This window comes from Glycine soja, chromosome 13 (assembly GCF_004193775.1).
Source record: "Glycine soja cultivar W05 chromosome 13, ASM419377v2, whole genome shotgun sequence".
NCBI lineage: Eukaryota > Viridiplantae > Streptophyta > Magnoliopsida > Fabales > Fabaceae > Glycine > Glycine soja.
The window spans coordinates 13506954-13532725 of record NC_041014.1 but is presented as its reverse complement, the minus strand read 5'-3'; the positions used below and the strand labels follow the sequence as shown (position 1 = coordinate 13532725).

The following is a 25772-nucleotide window of genomic DNA, read 5'->3' as shown; positions in this document are numbered from 1 at the left end:
TTAAGTTGACAACTTCTGCAAGTATTATCCGTTGTTTTCTTAAACGGCAATATTTTTTTTTTATCATTTCTTTAACGGCAATATAAAAAAATATTTTTCTCTCAGGAAAAGTCCTTCTAAGTTCAACATTTGATAATGACACTTGAAACTCTTTAATTTGGCGATGTTAGAGCAACTGCATCAGAACTGTTTGTATAGTGCTAAATGTTGAACTATATAAGCACTTGCTCCAATCTTATTAAGTACAAAGAGATGTTTGTTGGAGCAATACGTAAGTACTTATGAAGTTAATTTCAAGCACCAATGATTAAAGAATTTTGCCGCTCTGACAGTATATATTTTTATGAAATATAAATAAAATATAAGGATGCAAAGTTATTATAAGACTTAATAAAATTTATAAAGTTATTGGATCGAAGAGGGTTGCTTAAATTATATATATATATATATATAATCAATAAAATGTGATATAATAGAAGTATAGGATTCACTTGAGAAAAAAAAGTATTATGATTTAATGTTGTCTTCATCAATTTTTTATAGAAAATTAAAAATTTGAAATTATTCAAAAGAATTAATAAAAATTAATTATGTGTCATTCAAAAATTGATTAAGATTCTTTTTATATAAGAGGTAGAGAAATAAATTTAAATCATATAATTATATATAGATAATCAAAATTTAATATCATGTGATTACTTAGAGTGTATTTTAATCTTGATTGATCTAACTTGCTTATAAATTTTGCAAGTAAATAGACTCAAAATTAGAAAAAAGAGCTGACTTTTTGAAAAAAAAATGAGGATTTGGGAGAAAATAAATACATAAATGGATTCTTTTGAGAAGTATTTATATGACAAAATTGTTTCATATGCCTATTTGTCCTAGAGGCATTATTCTCAGTAACGCCTTTAAGTGTTAGTATTTTTTAGCTTCTACGGAAAAACCCTAAAAAAAATGATCTTCTATAATCAATCTAGAAATTATTTTCTTGCCAACCACATCAAAACAATCGATTTGCGTATTTATTTTCACCAAAATCTCCATTTTGGTCAAAAAGCCAAGAAAGCCATTCCTTGGTATCTTAAATGGTAAGGTAACTAAAAGTCATTTTTATTTGGTAGTAGGCTGGGCTGGGGTAGGCCCAAGTGAGCTCAAAGACAAGGACTTCAGCGGCATGAAAACGAAATGCAAGAGAAACAAAACACAAAAGTCAAACCAGCAACCGCGTGGAAGACACAAAAACTATGTAAAGAAAAGAAAATATAACTTTCCCCCTCTTGCGTTGCATAATGCAAATAGTCCATAGTGAAACTTCCAACCTCTCCTCACCTAACCTACCATTCATCCAATTCTTCTTCCATATTCCCTTATTCCCATGTTGTTTTGATGTATGCTTTCTCTCTAAACATGGTGCTGCATCACAGAAAGCTTTTATTGTTTCCACCACCACCACCACCACTCTGTAGAAGTGCCTGTCCTGAGAAATTTAATGACCCTCTACCCCCACCTAACTCCCCAGATGATTATTTGACCCAAAGTCCCACCAAAAACATCAAAATCTCCAAATACTTGATCATAAGTTTCTCCATTGTAGCAACCGCTTTCATTGTCCTCAGCTTCTACGCCATCTACGCCAAATTTTTCTCTCCTCGGAACAGGTCAATACGAAGAACACTATCACGCCCAGAAACAGAACAAGATTTCTTGGACGAGGAAGAACAACAACAACATGGTCCTGTCGTTGACCACCCCATCTGGTACATCCGCACCACCGGTCTCCAACAAGCAGTCATTACCGCCATCACCGTCTGCAAATACAGAAAAGATGAAGGCTTGATTGAAGGCACCGATTGTTCCGTTTGCCTGAGCGAGTTTCAAGAAGACGAAAGTCTCAGGCTTTTGCCAAAGTGTAACCACGCTTTTCATTTACCTTGCATTGACACGTGGCTCAGATCACACACCAATTGCCCCATGTGCCGTGCTCCCATCGTCACTGACCCCACAAGGGTTCCTTCCATGGACCCTACTGCGTTTGAAGCAAGTTCTTTTGTGGAGGAGGTTTTGGAAAATAGTGTGGAAGATGCTCAAAGCAGTAGTGATGATTTGGTGAGGAATGAGGAAGAGGAAAGAGTGCAAGAAGGTGAAGTGTGTGAAAATGAGAACTTGGCTGTGACTGTGCAGCCGAGAAGATCGGTGTCTTTGGATTCTTCTTCTGCTGCTAAGATCAGTCTTGCTCTTGCAACTGTTGTGTCAGGGGATTCTCATGGGAATCATTCAAAGAGGGTTGTTGGGAATGTGAATGGGAATTTGTCAACTAAAGGTGGTTCTTCTTCTTCTTCTTCGTCTAGTTCGGTGAAGAGGTCACGATCATTCAATGCCAAACACTTGCTATCATGGTATAGCCGTAGTCAGAGAAAGCCAAATGCTCCTTTGAGAAGCTTCTGATTGATTTCGAGTTGGAACCCAGCCTTAGGTCGGTTCTATGAAAAATTATTAGGTGGTCTGACACCATTACTAAGTATCTATAGTCTCGATACTCCATCAATCTCTATGTAACATATGTCTAAGTTTTTTCAATTTACCAGAAAGAATTAATAAAACTCAAATATATGTTATACAGAGATAAGTGAAGATTATGATGGTCATGGACCATCCTAATAATTTCTCTGATTCTTGCTAACTAGAGTGTCTTTTGAACTCTCAACAAAGGTGAGGGTTTGAAGGGTTTATGTGTGAATTGATGTAATAGGTCATGTGATGATCAAGTGTATATAAAGTATGATAGCAAAACAAAAAGGTTATGAATGAATTGAAGACTGATATCCTTGCCATTTTGGCTGATCATAAGGTACCTCGTATGATGTATGTTCTGGTTCCATCGAATTTATGTAGACCTTTTCTCAAACGTGATCCATAGAGGCTGAAATTAAATGCAGGGCATCTTATCTAAACAATTTAAGAAATTAATGTATAATAATATCTTCGAGGACTTGTGAAAATTGGTATAGAAATTGAAATTATTTTTCTAAATTTTATTTTTGTATTAAGTTTTAAATATATATATATATATATATATATATATATATATATATATATATATATATATTAAGTTTTCAAATAAAAATTAATTCATAATTTTCTATCTCTTTATTTTTATATTAGCATATCTATTTAATTTGATATTTATTTATTTATTTATTTGAGATGTTTCTTTATTATTAAGTATTATTTTTAATTCAACTTATTTAATAAATAAATAATTTTAATTCAATTAAGTCTGTATTATATTATTTGCTTACAATATTTTTTTATATTTTATTTATTATAATAATTTTAATTTACTAACAATTATATTTTAATATTTTTTTCATACTCAATCAACTCAACTTCAAATACAAAGATCTATATCAACCTAGACAATCCTAGTTTATACCAAAAAATATCATTTAACATGATGTTTTTCTCAAAGAAATTAAACAAGTAACCATATTTATAATTTATTTACACTTTATTTCTGGTACAAAATATTAATAGTTTTATCCACTAATTAATATTTTTATTAAAAAAAGAGTCCACTTCACCACAACAAATATCATCAAATGAGTAAGATAAAGAACTAATTATAAGTTAAAGTCCAAAGCTACAAACATTCAACAAGTCAAAAGGTGCATCTTCATCATCTAATGAAGAATTTTATCAAATTTTACAAAGTCCATTAAGAAAAAAAACGAATAAATAAATTGTCACCAATCAAAGTCTAAAGCTATAATTATATAAAAATATCAAAAGATGCATCTTCATCATCAAAAGAAGAAGAAAATTCATTGAAGAAAAATGTGAAAAAACAATCTATCATAAGTAAAAGCTCAAAGTTACAAGCATCCAAAAAGTCAAAAGATGTATTTTCATCCTTAAATAAAATTTATTCAATCTCAGAAAAAGTTTAAAAAGGAGCACACCAAAGAAAATAAAATTCAACAGGTCACCAGCAAAAAAAAAAAATACAAAAAGTCTATTTAAATGAATAATTTTCGATGTTTCATTCACATCATTTTTATGTATTTTACCATTATGACGGATTATTTTCCTTTCATTAAATATATTTTTGTGGTTGTTTTATTATGTCAATTTCACTTTATTTTTATATTGTTCTTATAAAATTTATACGAAACACTTACTTTGATCTTTACTTTAATCAACTTTAGTTAAGTGATCAATTTCTAATTTTAAAATATTTTCTTATAAATATATTGATAAATAAAAAATATCTTAATTTATATGTAATTTTTATCTCATTTAATAAAAAATAATATAAAATATTATTGACAATTATATTTTTAAATTTAAGTTAAATATTCCTTTAAGTGGATAGTTGAGCTATCATAGTTCAAGAAATGAGTTCTAAGAATTGGTCGTTTAATAAAGCCATAAAAAGTTGGATAAGTACCCTCTGGGTCTGATGGACCTGGCTTGTCTTAAAATTAAAACAAAATAAATTGCCGTGTCTTAGCTTGCTCTTGATTATGTAACGACCACGAAACGAAAATCCACAAATTGATCTAAAATATGCGTATTCCAGTATTTGTAAAAGTAATTTTGGCATTATCCTTAAATCTTTTTTTCCATCGCGAATAATTTTGTAGGCACCATCGAATACAAGTCAGAATTGTGATCCCAATTACAAAATACATCGCTATCCAAAAATAATATTCCTTTTAGACATTTCGTCGAATATGTCCGGTTATCTTTTTTGTCTGTACTTAATTTTTTTTTCATAAGTAAAATATTTTCATAATCAAAAGTTATAAGACTATTTAGATGTTCTCTTTCAATAAAATCTCTTTCGCACGTACGATTACAGAATTAAAACCCTGTCGGCGCATTTAACCAATTATGTTAAACTTTATTGTTCCATACTTCATATACTTAGTTGTCATTTATCCTTTGATAAATCACTTATCACATCTATTAATTTGTCTCTTTGTCCTTTTCTTTTCCTCCCTTCATACTCAATTCTTTCACCCCAAATTCACATTTTGAGGTGCACGTTGATATTTTTCCTATTATAGTGTTTCATTTTCTTTATTTGAATTTTATAATATTTTTTACTAAAAGAGTGTAGAAATCCAACTTGCCCTCTTTCTCTTCATGACACCTAATCTAAATGATTATTACATTATGTGGAACCATCATATATTTCTAATTAATTTTTACATGACAAAGTTATATTATATTTTATAAATTCTATTTCATAAATTAAAAAATTTAAATATGTATACATAGAGATTAACCAAAATTATAATATATTAATATCATAATCCCAAAAAATCTAATGATTTCTTCTTTTTCTAAGTGAGATACATGCATATAGTCCAACTTTGTGACGTACGTGATAGTTATGCAACACCGAATGAACAGAAGAAATAGTAGCTAACTTTACTCTCAGACACGTTTCAGATAACCATGAACCGAGTAATGAAGACAACATGAACATGATAAGAATTAAGAAAACCAGCCTCATTCGTTAATTTGTAGTGGCAAAAAGCCTTGATATTGCTCACTATCCCTTCTTTATTCAGTCTTCATTATCACACTCATCACGCACTTTCTCTAACATGGCTTCAACCGCTTCTGAGGTTAGCCAACAAGTACAATCCAATAACAGAACAAGTTTCACAAGTGTGAAAGCACTAACTAAATCACCAGAACTCACTTCCCTCCCACCCTCATACACAACCACCAATTCAGATGATGAAATAGTGGCAGACCCAGATGAAGATGATCCAATTCCCATCATTGACTATTCTCTCTTAGTTACTGGCACACTTGATCAACGTGCCAAGACCATCCATGACTTGCGCAAGGCTTGTGAGGAGTGGAGGTTCTTCATGCTCATCAACCACTTTGTGTCAAAGACCATCTTGGAGAAGATGGTTGATGAAATTTTTGCTTTCTTCAATCTTAGAGAGGAGGAGAAGCAAGAGTATGTTGGTAAGGATGTGATGGACCCTGTAAGGTATGGCACCAGCTCCAATGTTTCGATGGACAAAGTCTTGTTCTGGAGGGATTTTCTTAAAATCGTGGTGCACTCGGAATTTCACTCACTTGACAAACCACCTGGGTTCAGGTTCTACCTCACTCTCTTCCCCTTTTCCTTGTAACTCTTAAACCTTACCCTGCGTTTGGATGCAGGAATTTAAGTTGGTGATTCATTTTTTTTAACAATTTAAAATACTCACCTGTAAAATAAGCTGATTGGATGCAAAATTTAAGGAGTAATTAAAATTTTGGTATTTGTATAAGAAATTTTAATTAGTTCAAATAGGAGAATTTTAAATCTCTAACATTTTAAATTTTTTAAAATTTTAAAATTTTGCATCCAAACACATGATAACTCTTTCCAACAAGAGTTACTTATAAATTAAAAGAACTAATTCTTATCAAGTTCATATTAGAACAATCTTTCATATATATAAGAATAGTTATTTTCTATTCAAACACATAATATCTCTTTTCAACAAGATTTACTTATAACTTAAAAGAACCAATTCGTATCAAGTTTATATTGAAACAATTTTTTATATATATAAAAATAGTTATTTTTCATCCAAACACATAATAACTTTTTTCAACGAGAATTATTTATAACTTAAAAGAATCAATTTTTATCAAGTGCAATTGGAGCAATCTTTTATATATATAAGAATAGTTGTTTATATAAACAAAAGCTTACAACAATTCTTAAGATTATAAACTATGATACATAGATATTATACATGTATCTGATACCATACATATCTGATGATGTTGATGTAGCGATGCAATGATATAATGCATACACCGATATGATAGAATCCGATGTAGCGATACAATTATTTTGAAAATATAAACATATGATATGACACATGTAAGATACATATTTAGAATTTGAAATTTGAATTTTTTAATAGAAATTATTGTGTATAGTTAGTTGATTGTTAATTTAATTAATTTGATTTGAAATATTTGATGATTGATTTATTTGATTGTGTTTGATTGATGTCTTAGTGTACTTGTTTTTTGCTTGATTAATATTGAATGATTGTTTTAATGCCTTTTGGTATCACTTGATTCTCATACATTGCGAAAAGTGGTAACATCTTTCTCCTCTCTATTCATGATTTGTTTTTGATGTTGACAAAGGGGGAGAGAAAGATAAAAGATAAAATAGTAAGAAAAATTATCTATTGTTTATGAGACAATTTGTTTACATATGAAAAATATGAAATTTTCAACTGTCTCATATAAGCAATCATTGCAAAACCAAGGGGGAGTAAACTATATGCAAATAGATATTTTTTCTTTGTTGTTGCTCCTAACCTATAGGTGGTTGTCATCATCAAAAAGGGGGAGAATGTAAATCATGAAGATTTTGATGATGTCAAGAAGAATTAAGAATTTGCTTGAGAAAGGGGGAGAATGTAAATCATGCAAGCTTTGATGGTGTTGAGAAGAAATCACATGTTTGTCATCATCAAAAAGGGGAACAATGTGAATGTATGTATACATGATTTTGATGATGTCAAAAGAAGAATCAAACAAGGCTCATTTTGCTTCAAGATTAATACAAGATTGTTTCAACGAACAAAGCCTTGATTTAAGATTTCTTCAAGATCAAGCCTTGCCTCACAATGAAAGGTTTGAAGTCATTCAAGGCACATGTAATCGATTACCAATACATGTAATCGATTACCAATGGTTTGAAAGTGTGTAATCGATTACACATCATATGTAATCAATTACAAGAGACTCTGAACGTTGGGAATTCAAATTTTAAATGAAGGGTCACAACTGTTCAAGAAAAACAACCGTGTAATCGATTACACTAATTCTGTAATTGATTACCAGAGAGAATTTTCAAGGAATATCGCCAACAGTCACATCTTATAATTTGAATTTTGAATGGTCATCAAAGGCCTATATATATGTGTGACTTAGGATGAAATTGAAGAGAGAGTTTTGCTTGACAAAAATGTCTTATCCTCTCAAAAGACAATGAGAGAGATTCCAAAAGAACTTCGTTGTCAAATGCTCTCTCAAAAGAAATCCTTGACCAAACACTTGCAAAATCTATAAGGATTCTTACATAATCTTCATTGTAATATTCTTTTCTTGAAGAGAGAATTCTTCTTCCATTCTTCTTATTAAATGAGATTGGTTAAGAGATTGTAAGTCTCTTGTTGTAAAGCATCTGAACACAAGGGATGGGTTGTCCCTGTGTGGTTCAGACTTTGTAAAGGAATTTACAAAGATAGTGGAAATCTCAAGTAGGTTGCTTGAGTACTGGACGTAGGCACAGGAAGTGGTTGAACCAGTATAAAATTGTGTTTGCATTCTCTCTTCCCTTATCTTATTTATTTTGTTGCAATCAATTGTGTCTTGTATGTTTAAATAACATTGTTAAATTGATTGTTGTTGCTTCTTCTGCATTCTAAGCCTATCCCTCTTAAGATTATTGAGGCCACAAGGTTCAACAGCTACGAGGTTACCTTTGCAATTTTGAGCGCCTCGATATATTACTGGACTCAATCGGACATCCGACTAAAAAGTTATTGTCGTTTGAATTTGCTACGAGCTTCCATTTTAAACTTCAAGTGTCTCGATATATTAGGGGACTCAATCAGACATGTGAGTAAAAAGTTATTGTCGTTTGAATTTGCTAGGAGCTTCTGTTTTCAATTTCGATCCTCTCGATATATTACAGGACTCAATCGGGCATCCAAGTAAAAAGTTTTTGTCGTTACAATTTGCTCAGAGCTTCTATTTTTAATTTCGAGCGTCTCGATATATTACAGGACTCAATTGGACATCCGAGTTAAAAGTTATTATTGTTTGAATATGCTACGAGCTTTTATGTTCAATATCGAGCGTCTCGTTATATTACAGGACTCAATTGAACATCCGAGTTAAAAGTTATTGTCATTTGAATTTGCTATGAGCTTTCAAGTTCAATTTCGAGGGTCTCAGTATATTACGGGACTCAATCGGACATCCGAGTAAAAAGTTGTTGTCGTTTGAATTTGCTACGAGCTTCCATTTTCAACTACGAGCGTCTCGATATATTATGGGACTCAATCAGACATCTGAGTAAAAAGTTATTGTCGTTTGAATTTGCTAGGAGCTTCTATTTTCAATTTTGAGCCTCTCGATATATTACGGGACTCAATCGGGCATCCAAGTAAAAACTTATTGTCGTTAGAATTTGCTTAGAGCTTTTGTTTACAATTTCGAGCGTTTCGATATATTACGTGACTCAATTGGACATCCGAGTTAAAGTTATTATCATTTGAATTTCCTACGAGCTTCCATTTTCAATTTCGAGCCTCTCAATATATTTTGGGACTCAATTGGACATCCGAGTAAAAAGTTATTGTCGTTAGAATTTGCTCAGAGATTCTATTTTCAAATTTGTGCGTCTCGATATTGATGCAATCCTACCCCCAAGGGTATTGGATAGAAGACTCCAAGAGGCTTGGGCTAGAGCTACTAAAGAAGGCCCTAGGGTTCTCATGAACCTTAGGGTATATTTTTGAGCCCATGGGTCAAGGTTGGATCCATTCTTCTTTGTAAATGTTAGAATTGGTTTTTCTTTCTTTTGGGCCTTGTATTTTGGCCATTCTAGTGGTATAGGGTTTTAGCCTTGTATTTCAGGGCATTTTGAGTAGTCCTTGTAATAGGGACTTTTTTTTATATTTTCATGTATTTTGGCATGGGGGTGAGCTTAGCTATTATAGGGGGTGTGTGTAGCTAAGCTCTAGCTTCTTTAGGAAGTTTCTCAAGGAGGTGAGCTTAGTTATTAGAGGGGTGTGTGTAGCTAAGCTCTAGCTTCTCAAGGAAGTTTTCTCAAAGAAGCTTTTCAAGGAAGTTTTCTCAAGAAAGCTTCTCAAGAAAGCTACCTAGTCTATGTTGGATCGAGTGGTCTCAGAATAATTAAGAAGGGGGGGTTGAATGAATTATTCCAAAAACTTTACCAATTAAAAATTTACTCTTTTAAGGCTTTTACATATGTTGTTAAGAGAATATGGAGTAGAAGAGAAACTTAACAGAAAGTAAAAGCGAAAATTAAATGCACAGCGGAAAGTAAAAGAGTAGGGAAGAAGGAAACAAACACACAAGAGTTTTTATACTGGTTCGGCAACAACCCGTGCCTACCTCCAGTCCCCAAGCGACCTGCGGTCCTTGAGATTTCTTTCAACCTTGTAAAAATTCTTTTACAAGCAAAGATCCACAAGGGATGTATCCTCCCTTGTTCTCTTTGAAACCCTAGTGGATGTACCCTCCACTAGAACTAATCCACTAGAGATGTACCCTCTCTTGTTCTCAGTCAAACCCAAGTAGATGTACCCTCTACTTGTACCACAAAGGATGTACCCTCCAATGTGTTAAGACAAAGATCTCAGGCTGTTACACCTTTGATACTTTGTGAATGGGGATACAAAAGAATTCTCAGGCGGTTATACCTTTGAACGCTTTTGTATTAGGGAATGGGAAGAATCAAAAGAATTCTCAGACTGTATCATTTTAAATTCTTTGACAAGGAAGAAGGGAGACACAAAAGAATTCAGGCGGTTAGTCCTTTGTTCTTTTGGAAAAGGGAGAAGAGAGACACAATAAGAATTCAGGCGGTTAGTCCTTGGCGAATTCTTTTTGGCAAAGAGAGAAGAGAATGAAAAGATGAATAGCACAAGTTTTCAAGGTTTGTAAAACCAGAAAACTTCAGAAAGCTTTTGGTACAAAGAAGAAAAAGAAGTTTAAAGAGATTCAAGGCTTGTAAAGGATTGTAAGAGATTAATTGATAAAATGCAAAACAAAGCCTTGCTTTTATAGACTCTTCATGTCTGGTCAAGAAGGCCATTCAGAAGAGTTATAACTTTTTAGAAAAACTTAAAACCCATTTGAAAAATTCAAAACCTTTATGAAGAGTTACATCTTTTGATTTTTCAGAAACAGTCACTAGTAATCGATTACCAAATAAGTGTAATCGATTACCAAATAAGTGTAATCGATTACACAAAGCTTTTGAGTGAAAGGATGTGACTCTTCACATTTAAATTTGAATTTCAACGTTCAAGGGCACTGGTAATCAATTACCAAAACATTGTAATCGATTACAACCTTTTGAAAATATTTGGAACGTTGTAAATTCAGTTTGAAAACTTTTTCAAACTCATTTTGCTACTGGTAATCGATTACAACAATATGGTAATCGATTACCAGAGAGTAAAAACTCTTTGGTAAAGGTTTTGTCAAAAACTCATGTGCTATTCAAAGTTTTGAAAAAACTTTTTAATACTTATCTTGATTGAGTCTTTTCTTCATTCGTGAATCTTGAGTCTTGAATCTTGATCTTGATTCTTGAGATCTTGAATCTTGATTCTTGATTGTAGACTTTATTCTTGAGTCTTGAATTCTTCTTGATTCTTGAACTCTTGACTTGTTCTTGATTCACTTGAGTTGTTCTTTGATCTTTGAGCTTTTTGTTCATCACCTTTGTCATCATCTTTTGTTGTCATCATTGTTATCATCAAAACACCTTTGAATCATTTTTGATTCATCATGAAGCTTTGCTTCCACAGTCTATAAATAGAAGCATGTGTAACGCTTGTTGTAACTTTGATGAATGAGAGTCTTGTGAGAAATACTTCAAAGTTCCACTTCTTTCCCTCTTTTATTCCTTCAATTTCGTGCTCCCCCCTCTCTCTTTCTCTCTCTCTTTCTTTTCCTCCATCGAAGCATCCTTCCAAGCTTCTTATCCAAGGCGTATCTTGGTGGTGAAACTCCTTCTTCCATGGCTTATTCCCTAGTGGATGGCGCCTCCTCTCACCTCTTCTCCTTTGTCTTCCGCTGCATCTCCATGGTGGAAAATCACCATTAAAGGACCTCGTTGAAGCTCAAAGATCCAGCCTCCATAGAAGCCCCACAAGCAAGCTTCCATCAAGTGGTAATCAGAGCACAAGAGCTTCAAGTAGGTGCTCCTTAAACCTCCATTAATTTTTTGCTTTGCCTTCTCTTCCATTGTTGTTTCTTCATTTTTTCTCCATGTATCTCCTCACATATCTTGTGCTAAATGTTTTTAACATGATTCTTTAGAGTTTCCACCGGTTAAACTTGTTGTAGAAGCTAGATTTGATTTTCTATGGTTCAAATTTCTTGTTCTTGTTCTTGAACCATGAATTGTGTTGAGTTTAGGTTCCTTTGAGTTTTGTCTTGTTATTTTTTGTGGCTGAAACCTAAATCATAAAATTCTTACAAAAATATTAAGGTAGAAGAAAACCTAAAAAATCTAGAGTTATTTGTTCACCTATTGTAGTTTTGTCATAGAAGTCATGTCTAGTCATGAAACTTGTCACATAAGATTTCTTATGTTATGCTGATTTTTATTTTCTTGTTTCTTTGTCTAACTCATTTGTTCATGAGTGTATAAAATTCTTTTAGCCTATTATTTGATTTGAGTCAAATCTTTCATGTTAATTAGTCCTTAACATGTTCATGCAAAATTCTTAGAGAGTCTTTGATTGTGAACCTTTTCTTGAACTTTTAGGTTTCCTTATGATTGTGTCTATTGTGAATTTGAGTTTTGGTGATTGAATTGCTGGCTGAAATGTTAATCCTAAGTGAATATTGAACTCCTAAAACTTTGGTAAACAATACTAGTGAGTTCAACATACATAGGAAGGTTGAAAGTAAGCCCAAGGCAATCAATATACTATGCTTAAAAAAAATTGCTGGTGCTGGCAGCTTGGACATACAAACTTGTAAAAATTACTGAGAATTGTTTACTTCGAATTTTGAGCTGAAATTTTTACTGAATTTTCTAGACATCTGGAAAAAAGTTAGAAAAAAAGAAACAAGTGATTTGGATAAAAATAAAAAATACGAAAAATCACACAAGTTGGCAGGAAAATCAGTATCCAGAAAAAAAAAGTGAAAGGGAAGTGTGCTTGTTGTTTTGGCTCAAAATTTATTCTATAATTGGAAATTTCAATTGAAAATTAGTGTGAAGACAAGTGCCAAAGCTACAGGTTTGTTGAGTCTTTTTTTTTAGTTTTTTTACTCTACTCTAGAGCCATTCTAAGTGTCTCTTTGAGTCCTAGCTTGCTTCTATGTCCTTTTCATTGCTTTAATTGTTGAATAATCCTTGAAAAATTGTCTTGTTAAAACTCCATTGGTTTAGCTTTCATTTCATTTTTTTTGGTCTTTGGTTATTGTTTGTCTCTTTGTTTCCTTGTTTGTGAGTTGTCATATAGGGAATTGGAAAGGAGGATTGGTGTCATCCCTTGAAGAATTTGAGTCAAGAAGCAAGGGGCCAACCACTTTAAGAGCTATTGGACTAAGAAGTACTCCAAATTGAATGAATCACCAAAGAGAGAGCAACCACCAAAATTGAGGACATTTTGTAATTTTTTTAATTTGCAATTTAGTTACCTTGATTGCTTTCAAGTTTTGTAACAAAAAGGCCTTTCATTGGAAGTGTGTTGGGAGCCTCCAATAGGTTACCAAACTTCCATTTGTGTGTGATAATTTTAGGAAATTTTTCCTTAGGATAATGAGTGTTTTGTTGGGAACCTTGAATGTGGTCATCCAAACACTCTTAGGATTCACCTAGTTTACTTTTCTTGCTTACTATCATAGCTTATTTCCTTTACCTTCCATTGTCAAACCGCCTAGATAACTTGCATTTTACCAATTAGTTTTTTCCCTTATCTTTCACACCTCTTTTAGTGTTTATTTTGGCTAGTTTCAACCATAGTTTCTTTTACCTTTTGTTTTCAAACCTCCAACAAGAAAGAACCACAACTTAGGAACCAACATGAGTCATCATTCATCTAGTGTTAATGGCAAGGGTACTAGTCATAAAGACCCTTTATCTAGAATCTTAGATGAGTTGAGTTCCCTCAAGTTATGGAAAGAAAAACAAGAGAGAAAAGAAAAAGGGAAAAAAAGAGTTGAAGAAATAAGTCAAGGTGAAAGAAAGAAAATAAGAGAGGAAGAAAGAAGAAAAATAATGAAAGAAATGAAAAAAGAAAAATATGCCTCTTATAGTAGTCATAACTCTTGCAAGAGCCTAAGTGAAGAACTTCGTGACTATTACGAAGGAAGGCATAGGTCACATCTTAGACCTCACTCCCATAGAAGAGAAAAGGAAAGAAAGCCTCAAGAGGCTAACATTAACCTCTCATACTTCCATGGGAAGGACAATGTAGAGGCTAACTTAGATTGGGAAATAAGGGTAGAGCAACAACTTAAAAAGAAGTATACTTCAAAATCTTATGGCTCTCACTCTTATCCAAAGAAAGACCAAGGTCAAGGCATCTTAGGGGTGACACCTTCTAAGCCCAAAGATAATAAGGGGAAGACAATAGAAAAAGCAAGCCCCTAAGGCTAGTACGCAAGAGAAAACTAGCTCTATAAAGTGCTTTAAATGTCTTGGAAGATGACACATTACTTCTTAATGCCCCACCACAAAAACCATGATTATGAGGGGCCAAGACATTTATAGTAGTCAAGATGAGGCTACTACTTCACCTTCCTCTAGTGAAAGTGAAGAAGCAAAAGGGGAAGAATCTAGTGAAGAAATCTACCCCCAAGAAGATGGACAACCATTAGTGGTTAAAGAGAAGTGTAAGGAGGTAAGTGTCTCCTCCAAGAGGTTAGCTAAGAAGGAAACTCATTTTACAATAAAGACAAACATTAAAGAAACTTTCCCTCTTAGACAACCTTCACATTTTCACTTTTATAAAAAGACACTTGTTAGCACTGCCACACCTCTTGGGCTTGAGGTTATTCCTCAAGTAAAGGAGTTGTTGGATGAGGGTTTGGTTCGTAAGAGGTTAAATCCTTGTGCTTTGTTGGTACCCAAAATAGGTATTATTAGGCACCAAATCCCTACAATAAGTGATATGATGAATGTGTTGAGTGTTGCAACCCTCTTTTGTAAAATCAGTCATGCACCCAACGTCTTCATGATTGATGTACATAGGGACTCATTAGGTAGGTTTGTTCTTATTTTTGGTTTTAATACAAACTTAGGTGCTCATATGGGACACCTTAGGTTTGTCGTATTTTTTTGTAGGAATAATCAACATAAAAATACAGAAAAAGGTACGCTTTATTGCATTACTTTCCTTAATTTTTTAAATAGTGATCAAGGGGTTCCCACGGACCCTAAGAGAATAAAGGTCATTCCTGATTGGCCCCCTCCACCAAGTATAAGGGAAATCTGGGGCTTCCATGACTTAACAAACTTTTACAAAAGGTTTGTCCCATATTTTTCTATACTTGTAGCACCACTCATTAAGTTGGTGAGGAACCATGTTCCCTCATGGGAAGATGTCCATGAAAGGGGTTTTCAGACCTTACCATACTCTAACATACCCAACACCACTAATACATATGTTTTTTTTACAAGTGTCGAGGGAAGGAGCCTAAAGTATGAAGAACCTCGGGATTTTAGGTCAAATCCTTTCCAAGGTGGAGGGGATGATGCAATCCTACCCCCCAAGGGTATTGGATAGAAGACTCCAAGAGGCTTGGGCTAGAGCTACTAAAGAAGGCCCTAGGATTCTCATGAACCTTAGGGTAGATTTTTGAGCCCATGGGTCAAGGTTGGATCCATTCTTCTTTGTAAATGTTAGAATTGGTTTTTCCTTTTTTTGGGCCTTGTATTTTGGTCATTCTATAGTAGATGTCAGCACATGCACTACAACCCAAAAACCTAGAGATAAGTGGACAGAAGAAGATAAGAGAAGAATCCAATATGATCTCAAAGCCAAAAACATCATCACCTGAGCCCTAGGAATAGATGAGTATTTTAGAGTGTCAAATTGTAATAATGCCAAGGAGATGTGGGATACTCTCCAATTAACCCATGAAGGAACCACAAATGTAAAAAGGTCTAGAATCAATACCCTTACCCCTGAATATGAATTATTTAGGATGAACCCTAATGAAAATATCCATAGTTTGCAAAAAAGATTTACACATATAGTAAACCACCTTGCCTCTCTAGGAAAAATCTTTCCTAATGAAGATTTGATTAATAAAGTTTTAAGATGTTTAAGTAGGGAATGGCAGCCCAAGGTAACTGCTATTTCTGAAAGTAAAGACCTCTCTTCCATGTCTCTTGCCACTTTATTTGGTAAATTGCAAGAACACAAGATGGAACTTCAACGACTTAATCAAAATGAAGAAAATGACAAAAAGAAGAGAAGTATAGCCCTTAAAGCCTCATCATCAATGCAAGACGAAAACGAAGAAGAAGATTCAGATGATGAAGAAGATTTTTCTTTCTTTGTTAAGAAATTTCAGAAATTCATCAAGAAAAGAAGAATTGACAGGCGTCAGAACTTCAATAATGGAAGAAAATCACAAGATGATTCTCAAGTCCTTAGGTGTTACAAATGTAACCAAATTGGTCACATCAAGGCCAACTGTCCTTCAAATGAAGAGTGGCCTGAGAAAAGCGAAAAGAAAAGGTTTGATGAAAGAAGAACTAAGAAAGCCTACATTGCATGGGATGACAATGATTCATCCGATGGTTCAGAAAAGGAGATTAATCTTCTAACCAAAGATTATGAAAGTGATGAGAACATCTCTCAAGAATGAAAAACAAGGAGAAAAAGCATGATCCTCATCTTTGAAGATCTAGACATTTTAATCTTGAAAAAGGTAATATCAAAACCATTATCCTATTAAAATTTCTCTTAAGTTGAAATGTTTATTCAAACAATTTGAGTATGATGACTAACAATTCTTTATTTGTTTGTTTTTTATTGTTTGAAATCATGAGTATGTTTGTTGATTGATTTCATCTTATTTGCATGAAATATTTATTCATATATTTAAATAAAATCAATATTCTTCATACTTGTGTTTTGATTGTTTTTGATAAAATTGATTATCTACATGTTTTAATGTTTTCGCATGATATGATATGTGAATTACATGATTGAGAATTATTCATAAAGTATTTTTAGTATATTTTCCTTTAAAAAGTGTTTTTGATAATCACTCAAAATTTCTTTTCTCCTAGAAAGCCTTTTAGTTTTTGTTTTTCGGCTAAAATAACCTCTGGTAATCGATTACCATAATAGTGTAATCGATTACAAGCAGTTATTTCTGGCAATGTTGTTCTCTGGTAATCGATTACCATATTTATGTAATCGATTACAACGCGTCCCTGCACCTATATATTCAAATTTCAAATTTTAAAACCTGCAACTCTTCTCTCTCTCGAAAACCCTCACCCCCAATTTTTCTTCCAGCCATATCTCACTCAATTCTTGTCCAAATCACTCCCCACAAAGCCCAAACTTCATCTTTTTTCACTCTCTTTCATTAGAACCGATTGAAATCTCGAAAAATCTCTTCAAATGGTGGAACAATCAAAGAAGCGAAAGGGCACTTCGAGTCAGAGTCAACGACATTCCGGGTCACAGGAAACGCCAATTCCTTCCTCCATTCCCTATGGATCATTGTTTTCATCAGAGGAACAACGTATACGGTACACAAACCTCTTTTCCTCTCGTTCCATTATAGACCCAAAATTCATAGATATGGATTTCTTCTCAAATGAGAGTTTTGAATGCTTTCAAGCATTTGAAAACTCCAATCTTATTTCATTTATGTCTCTGAAATTACCTGTTTATTCTAAACTAGTCAAAGCTTTTTATTCTAATTTAGAAATCCATGAAGGTGTCCTAATGTCTGAGGTTTATGGGATTAAGATAGTCATTGACCAGTCCCTATTCTATGATTTAACCCAATTGCCAAGCGAAGGTGTACCATTTGAAGGTGCACTGATTGACGATTGGAAGTTTGATTTCTCTGTACATGATGACCGCCGGTTGGTTTGCACCAACCAAGCGGATATGATCGGAAGGCTTCTTGTCGGTTCATTGGCTTTTGAAAGCCGCATCCTCCATTACCTTATTGTTCGCATCTTGCTTCTGAGATCTTCAAACCTTGCTCAGGTTTCTGAAGAAGATCTCATTGTTATGTGGGCCTTTCATAAAGGTTTACAAATTGATTGGGCACATCTTGTTAGATATCGCATGCATAAGGCATTGCGATTGAATGCTCCATTGCCCTATCCTCATCTTGTTACCCTTTTCCTTCAACACTTCAACATCCCTCTTGATTATGAACCCTATGTTCCAATCAAGAGATCTTTCCTTATAGGCGCTTCAGTCATAGCATCCTTTGGTTATCAAAAAGAGCATGATGGTTCTTGGGTGAAGAAGGGTGCTCGAAATGTTGGTGAAGAAGGACATGATGGAGAAGATTCATCTCTTCTGTCAAAGATAATGGACAAGTTTAATGGTCTTCAAACCTTTGTTGGTGAAAGGTTTGACACTTTGGAATTATAAGTGAATATGCGCTTCAATGAAATGGAGTCAAGAATCACAGAGGTTAAAGAAGATGTGTCTTACATTCGTTCAAGCTTTGATCTTCCACCACCACCGCCACCATCATCTTAGATTTCTATTTTAATATTATTAGTACTTTGATTTTCAGCCTTGTATTTTGGCTATATTATTATGATATTTGAACAATTTGTTATTTCCTTATTTGCATGGTATGTTTGAACAAATATTTAGTATGTTATTTGACTATGTGGATTTTATAATTAATCTATTCATGATTGTTGCTTCATGGTTCTTGGTTCATGATTTGGTTGATATTTTTCCATGAATGTTGTATGGATGTTTAGTTATATTTGAATACTTCAAATTTGATACGCACTTTGGCTTTTTGTTGATGCCAAAGGGGGAGAGAAATAGGGATTAAATCAAGAACTCACATGAGTAATCAACTTAATTTTAAGAGAAGCATAAATTCAAAAACAAAGGGGGAGAATGGAAATTTATGGGAGTGATCGACTAGAAAAAAGTGTGTGTGTGTTTCTTGATTTCAGAAGTTGTCATCATCAAAAAGGGGGAGATTGTAGAAGCAAAGCTTCATGATGAATCAAGATTGATTCAAAGATGTTTTGATGATAACAAATATGATGACAAAGGTGATGACAAAAAGCTCAAAGGTCAATCAAAGAATGAGTTCAAAATGTTCAAGATAGAATCAAGAACACTTCAAGACTCAAGAGGAAAGTTGAATTCAAGAATCAAGATTTAAGGATCAAGCTTCAAGAATCAAGATCAAGATTCAAGACTCAAGATTCAAGAATCAAGAGAAGACTTAATCAAGATAAGTATGAAAAAGTTTTTTCAAAAACTGAGTAGCACATGAATTTTTCTCAAAACCTTTTTACCAAAGAGTTTTTACTCTCTGGTAATCGATTACCAGACTATTGTAATCAATTACCAGTAGCAAAATGGATTTGAAAAAGTTTTTCAACTGAATTTACAATGTTCCAATTGATTTCAAAAAGCTGTAATCGATTATAATGTTTTGGTAATCGATTACCAGTGCCTTTGAACATTGAAATTCAAATTCAAATGTGAAGAGTCACATCCTTTCACATAAAAGCTTTGTGTAATCGATTACACTGATTTGGTAATCGATTACCAGTGATTATTTCTGAATAAATCAAAAGATGTAACTCTTCAAATGGTTTTTGACTTTTTCAAATTGGTTTTAAGTTTTTCTAAAAGTCATAACTCTTCTAAATGGTCCTCTTGACCAGACATGAAGAGTCTATAAAAGCAAGACTTTGTTTTGCATTTTAAATCAATCCAATCAATCTAAAACAATCCTTTACAAGCCTTGAATCTCTTTAAACTTCTTCTTCTTGTTTGTGCCAAAAGCTTTCCAAAGTTTTCTGGTTTTCTAAACCTTGAAAACTTGTGTTATTCATTCTTTTCATTATCTTCTCCCTTTGCCAAAAAGAATTCGCCAAGGACTAACTGCCTGAATTCTTTTTGTGTCTCTCTTCTCCCTTTTCCAAAAGAACAAAGGACTAACTGCCTGAATTATTTTGTGTCTCCCTTCTCCCTTGTCAAAGAATTCAAAATGACATAATCTGAGAATTCTTTTGATTCTTCCCTTTCTCATATACAAAATATTTCAAAGGACTAACCGCCTGAGAATTCTTTTGTATCCCCATTCACAAAGTTTCAAAGGTTTAACCGCCTGATAACTTTGTCTTAACACATTGGAGGGTACATCTACTTGGGTTTGACTGAGAACAAGAGATGGTACATCTCTTGTGGATCAGTTCTAGTGGAAGGTACATCCACTAGGTTGTTCAAAGAGAACAAGGGAGGGTACATCCCTTGTGGATCTTTGCTTGTAAAAGGATTTTTACAAGGTTGAAAGAAATTTCAAGGACCGCAGGTTGCTTGGGGACTGGATGTAGGCACGGGTTGTTGCCGAACCAGTATAAAAACTCTTGTGTGTTTGTCTCCTTCTTCCCTACTCTTTTACTTTCCGTTGTGCATTTTAATTTCCGCTTTTTCTTTTGATTAAGTTTCTCTTCTACTCCTTATTCTCTTAACAACATAGTAAAAGCCTTAGAAGAGTAAATTTTTAATTAGTAAAGGTTTAGGAATAATTAATTCAACGCCCCCCTTCTTAATTATTCTGAGGCCACTTGATCCAACACTACCTCCACAAGACGAGCGTACTCCTTCTCATCCTCCTCAAAGAGATGATTCCTCAGCCCTTATGAATGAAGTTCTTTCAGAATTATGGGGTCTCCGCATGTATGTTGGCAAACGCTTTGATTCCTTGGATGGTTGCTTTGAAGGAATGGATACCTATATCACGTAGCTTGAAGAGGATGTGACTTATCTTCATCGGTGCTTCGACCTTCCACCACCTTCCTAGTTTTAGATCATTATTATCTTTTATTTTAAGTCGTGTAGTTGGCTATGCTTTTTAAGTTATCATTCTCTGAACTTTAGTTATATTTCGGTATTTGGCACTTAGTATTTTATGACTGGATTATATTTGGTTTTGGCTTATGAATGATTATGTGAACTTTAGTTATCATTTTCTTCCATCTTGTGTTGCTTACCACGTTCTTTGGCTTTTTGATGTTGCCAAAGGGGGAGAGAAACAAAGTGGTTTAGAAGCTTAGAAATCAAGTGATCATGTGATCATTAAGTCCAAAACATAGGGGGAGTATAAAATGAGTGAACGCAACATTATCTCTCTTGCATATACTTTGTCTTGTATCTTGATTTCAGGAATTAAATTGTCATCATCAAAAAGGGGGAGATTGTAGAAGCAAAGACTTTGCCTTTAATGTTTTGATGATGCCATATGATCATGATGTTTTGATGCCATGTGAACATGTGCTTCTCAAGTTAAGACCAAGACAAAAATCCAAGAGATTCAAGATACATCATAAAGAAGATCTCTAGTGATTTAGGAAGGGAATTCCAAATTGAAACAACAAAAGGTTTGGCCAAGAAATTTAAGCTAAAATGTCTTTTTCAAGAGATTTACTCTCTGGTAATCGATTACCAGAGGATGTAATCGATTACCAGTGGCCAAAATGATTTATAACAACCATTAGAGATTTAAATTCAAATTTTACACTGTGTAATCGATTACACATGGATGGTAATCAATTACTAGCAGTTACTGAACGTTTTGATTCAAATTTTAAAGCCTGTAATCGATTACACAAGTCTTGTAATCGATTACCAAAGGAGATTTTCAGAAAATTATTTCCAAGGGTCACATCGGTTTAAATGGTTTTTACATGGCCATAAAAGGTCTATTTTTATGTGACTTGGAACACGAATTTGCTTAGAGTTTTTCAGAACAAAAAGGTTTTATCCTCTCAAAAAGAAAAATCATCTTATCCTCTTAAAAATTCCTTGGCCAATACACTTGCAATTCAATAAGGAATTATTTTAGTGCTTAATTGTTCAATCTATCTCTTTCAAGAGAGATTTTTTCTTCTCTTCATCTTATTTCTAAAAAGGTATTAAGAGACTGAGGGTCTCTTGTTGTAAAGTAATATGAACACAAAAGAAGGGTAGTCCTTGTGTGGTTCAGAACTTGTAAAGAGCTTTTGCAAGATAGTGGAACTCTCAAGCGGGTTGCTTGGGGACTGGACATAGGCACAAGGGTGTGGCCAAACCAGTATAAATCTGAGTTTGCATTTTCTCTTCCCTTAAACTCCTTTATTTATTATTGCTTATTGCTTCTATTCAGTAGTATTAATTTGCATAATTCTTTAGGAGTTCATTTTGAAAGAAATCTTGGGATTTGGGTTTAAATCAAAATAGAATTTTTAATCTTGAAAAGTTTGTGATATCTTAATTCAACCCCCCTTCTTAAGATATCTAAGGCCACTTGTCTGACACTTAGTACGTCCATTTTGTGTGTTTAATAATCATTTTCTCTCAATTTCAGGTTAATTAGGCAAGTTTGTGAAGTGTTGATTTTCACCCTCTCGCTAAGCCAATCTTCCGGCTTAACGAGCCATCCGTTGAGCACAACACTCCTCGGCTGAGCGCGAGGAAGAATCTGGGAGAAGGATGAGCTGTGCATTTGCGTTAAGTGAAGGGTCATCCAGAGAAGCACACCACTTCAGTCCATCCGCTGAGTGAGAAAAACACGCGCTAAGTCGAAATCCACTAATGAACGCTAAGCGGTTCAGAGTTGGGCTAAGCGCGCAAGCAGGAACAAAGCCACTTATTTAAGCTTGAAACCAAAATTTGGAGTGGAGTTTGGGCCTTTTCTTGAAGTTGCATGTCTAGGGTTTTCTAGAGAGAGAAAGGTCCAAGTTCTAGAGAGTTTGAGAGATTTTGCAGTGTGAAGACCCGCAGAGAATTGAGCTTGAAGAGGAAGTCGCATTAAAGAGCTTGAGATAAGTTTGTGAGTGATTGTGAGGTCCTAGAGGTGGAGGAGACATCCTCACCACTTGTATTTCTTCAATCCTTCATCTTTCTCTTCTTTTTGTTGTAAAGGAAGCTTCCTAGTTATGGAGAGCTAAATCCTCTGTTGGTTCTTCCTTATAGGTACTTGATGTAAATACCTGTATATCTATTTAATGATGTTTTGTGTGTTTACTATGCTATCAGAACTTCATTCTATCATGCTTTTGCCTTGATCATGTAGATGCATGTGTTTTTAGGATCATTCAATAGTGGAAACTGGTCTGATTCTTAGAACTTGATAGGACGGGGCTAGTTTATCGTATTATCACGAGGGATCGGGGTATGATAACCTAATTGTTATATGTTTATCTTAATGCTGTTCTAGTCGAGTTTAGTCCAACAAGAGGAATCTGCGGACGATGCCTGATCAGGATTAGGCTAGACTATCATGAGGAATCGGGGTTTAGCATTTCAGGAGACACCATAGAACACCTGAGCATTGTTAAGTAGAGAATATCTTTTTAACATCAGGCACCTACTAGGAAGACCAACGTGTTGTCTACTTGTCTTTACGCATCATTACTCACGTGATTTTCCTTTTTAATAGTTAGTTTATACACTTGTTCATAGTAAACACATCTCTTTTTATACTAGACACTTATTCACTGAAGTAGCTTTACCAAGTAACACAAGTTCCCCGAGAGTTTGATACTTGGTTCTTACTGTTTTATACTACTTGCGCGATCCGGTGCACTTGCCGCGACCAAACAATAAGAAGCTTAGAGAAGAAGTTTCAATGAAGGAAGAGAACGAGAGAAAGAGGGGGGGGGGGACAAAATTAAAGGAGAAAAAGAGGGAGAGAAGTTGAACTTTGAAGTATGTCTCACAACTTTCACATTCATCAAAGTTACAACAAGGGTTACACATGCTTCTATTTGTAGCCTAGGTAGTTTCCTTGAGAAACTTCCTTGAGAAGCTAAACCTTAGCTACACACCCCCCTCTAATAGCTAAGTTCACCTCCTTGAGAAGCTTTCTTGAGAAGCTAGAGCTTAGCTACCCACACCCCTCTAATAGCTAAGCTCACCTTCTTGAGAAGCTTCCTTGAGAAGTTAGAGCTTAGCTACACACACCCCTCTAATGCTAAGTTTACCTCCTTGAGATGGGAAGCTAGAACATAACTACACACACCCCTCGAATAGCTAAGTTCACCCCCATGCCAAAATACATGAAAATACAAAAAAATCTCTACTACAAAGACTACTAAAAAATGTCTTGAAATACAAGTCTAAAATCCTATACTATTAGAATGGCCAAACTACAAGACCCAAAAGAAGGAAAACCTATTCTAATATTTACAAAGAAAAATGGACTCAACCTTGGCCCATGGGCTCAGAAACTACCCTAAGGTTCATGAGAACCCTAGGGCCTTCTTCAACAGCTCTAGGCCAATCCTCTTGGAGCCTCTGCTCATGGCTCTGGTGACTAGTCCCTTCCTAGGGAGGATTGCATCAATCAGTACTTCTCATGGATAGCTACAAACAGACTTGCATCTTCTTATGCATATAGCTCTCACTTTCTAATGTGTGCCCTTAGTGAATGTGGCAACATATGGAAAATGGTTTTGATGTTGTCTAAGTTATGCTTTCTGAGTCATTTTGAACCATTTTGATGTTGAAAATATCAGAGTCAAGGTCTTCATTATTTTGATGTAGACTCTGACATAACTTCATTCTGATATTGGATGCTCTTTATGTAACCTTCAGTAAGTCTTCTATGTAAGGTCTTGTTGTTCACTATCTTGCCAAGAACTAAGTACTCAGTGGGAAACAACTTTGCTAGCTATCCTAACCCTTTATAAGCATCATTCTGAGCACTTCAAAATGAATGAACATGTCTACTTCTTAAAGTCATAAACACTGAAACACTTAAGCAGAATATTAGTTATCACTTAAACCTTTCATCCTTTCAATTTGCATTTTTAATGATTTGTCATAATTAAAAACAGGGATGTGGATTCAACAATATTATCATAATTTTTCTTTTATTGGGAATACATATTTTTTTTTTGAGTAGATGAAAGGGTAGGAAATCTTGTCAACATTTTTTTTGAGATGGGAACTCTTGCCAACATATATAAATATAAATATCTACTAAAGTTTTAATGAGTAGATAATCAATTTATCTTTGAACTTTGTAATTATTTATTATTCAATTTTATAACAAATATGTAAAATAATGAATGAGGATGGAAATATTTGACAAAAAAATTAATGTTATCTTGAATTTTGAAAATGCTAAATAAATATGAACAAATTTTCATTAAAAACCTGACACACAAACAAGGGAGTCTTATATTTTATATCATTAAATATGTTTATTATATAAATTGTGTAGCATTATTTTTTTCTCACTTTAACTATAGTATATTTCCTTCTATCTTTATTATAAGGTCGTATTAATTTTTTTTCTATGAATCTAAGGTCCTACTAACTAATTCATCAAGATTTAAAAAGTTAGTTAATTTTACTTGAAAACATTAAATTTGTATTTTTATAATTTTGAAACTGACTTTACTTAAGAACATTTTTGTAAAAAATAATCATGACATTTTAGATTGAACCTTATAATAAGAACCAAATCACACTTTTTAATTTGAACCTTGTAATATTATAATTGAATTGAGAGTGTGCAATGTTATACAATTAAAAAAGTTTATTTCTTTGAAGCATTTAAAACATATGATTGTTTTATTCTTAAAATAATTTTATGAAAGATATTTATTAAGAGAGTTCATGGAATCAAATTGATCCTATGAACCCTACAATCCAAATAAAATTAATTAAATTAGTTCATGTCCATTTGGTTAATTAATTTTTTTACTGTAAATTTAAATAAGGCAATTTTATTTCAACTTGATGTCTCACACTAAAATAACC

General features: G+C 33.7%; 2 protein-coding genes across 2 annotated transcripts; both read left to right on the top strand.

Moving 5' to 3' along the window:
* The first annotated feature begins 1267 nt into the window (after nt 1-1267).
* Nucleotides 1268-2856, top strand: LOC114382627 (RING-H2 finger protein ATL54-like). Its single transcript, XM_028342182.1, has one exon. The coding sequence runs from the start codon at nt 1390-1392 to the stop codon at nt 2446-2448; it is 1059 nt and encodes a 352-aa protein (XP_028197983.1). The 5' UTR covers nt 1268-1389; the 3' UTR covers nt 2449-2856.
* A 2559-nt stretch (nt 2857-5415) lies between these two features.
* On the top strand, nt 5416-23020 carry LOC114381364 (protein SRG1-like). Its single transcript, XM_028340604.1, has 2 exons — nt 5416-6130; nt 22369-23020. The coding sequence occupies exons 1-2, from the start codon at nt 5619-5621 to the stop codon at nt 22466-22468; spliced, it is 612 nt and encodes a 203-aa protein (XP_028196405.1). The 5' UTR covers nt 5416-5618; the 3' UTR covers nt 22469-23020.
* Nucleotides 23021-25772: the final 2752 nt, after the last annotated feature.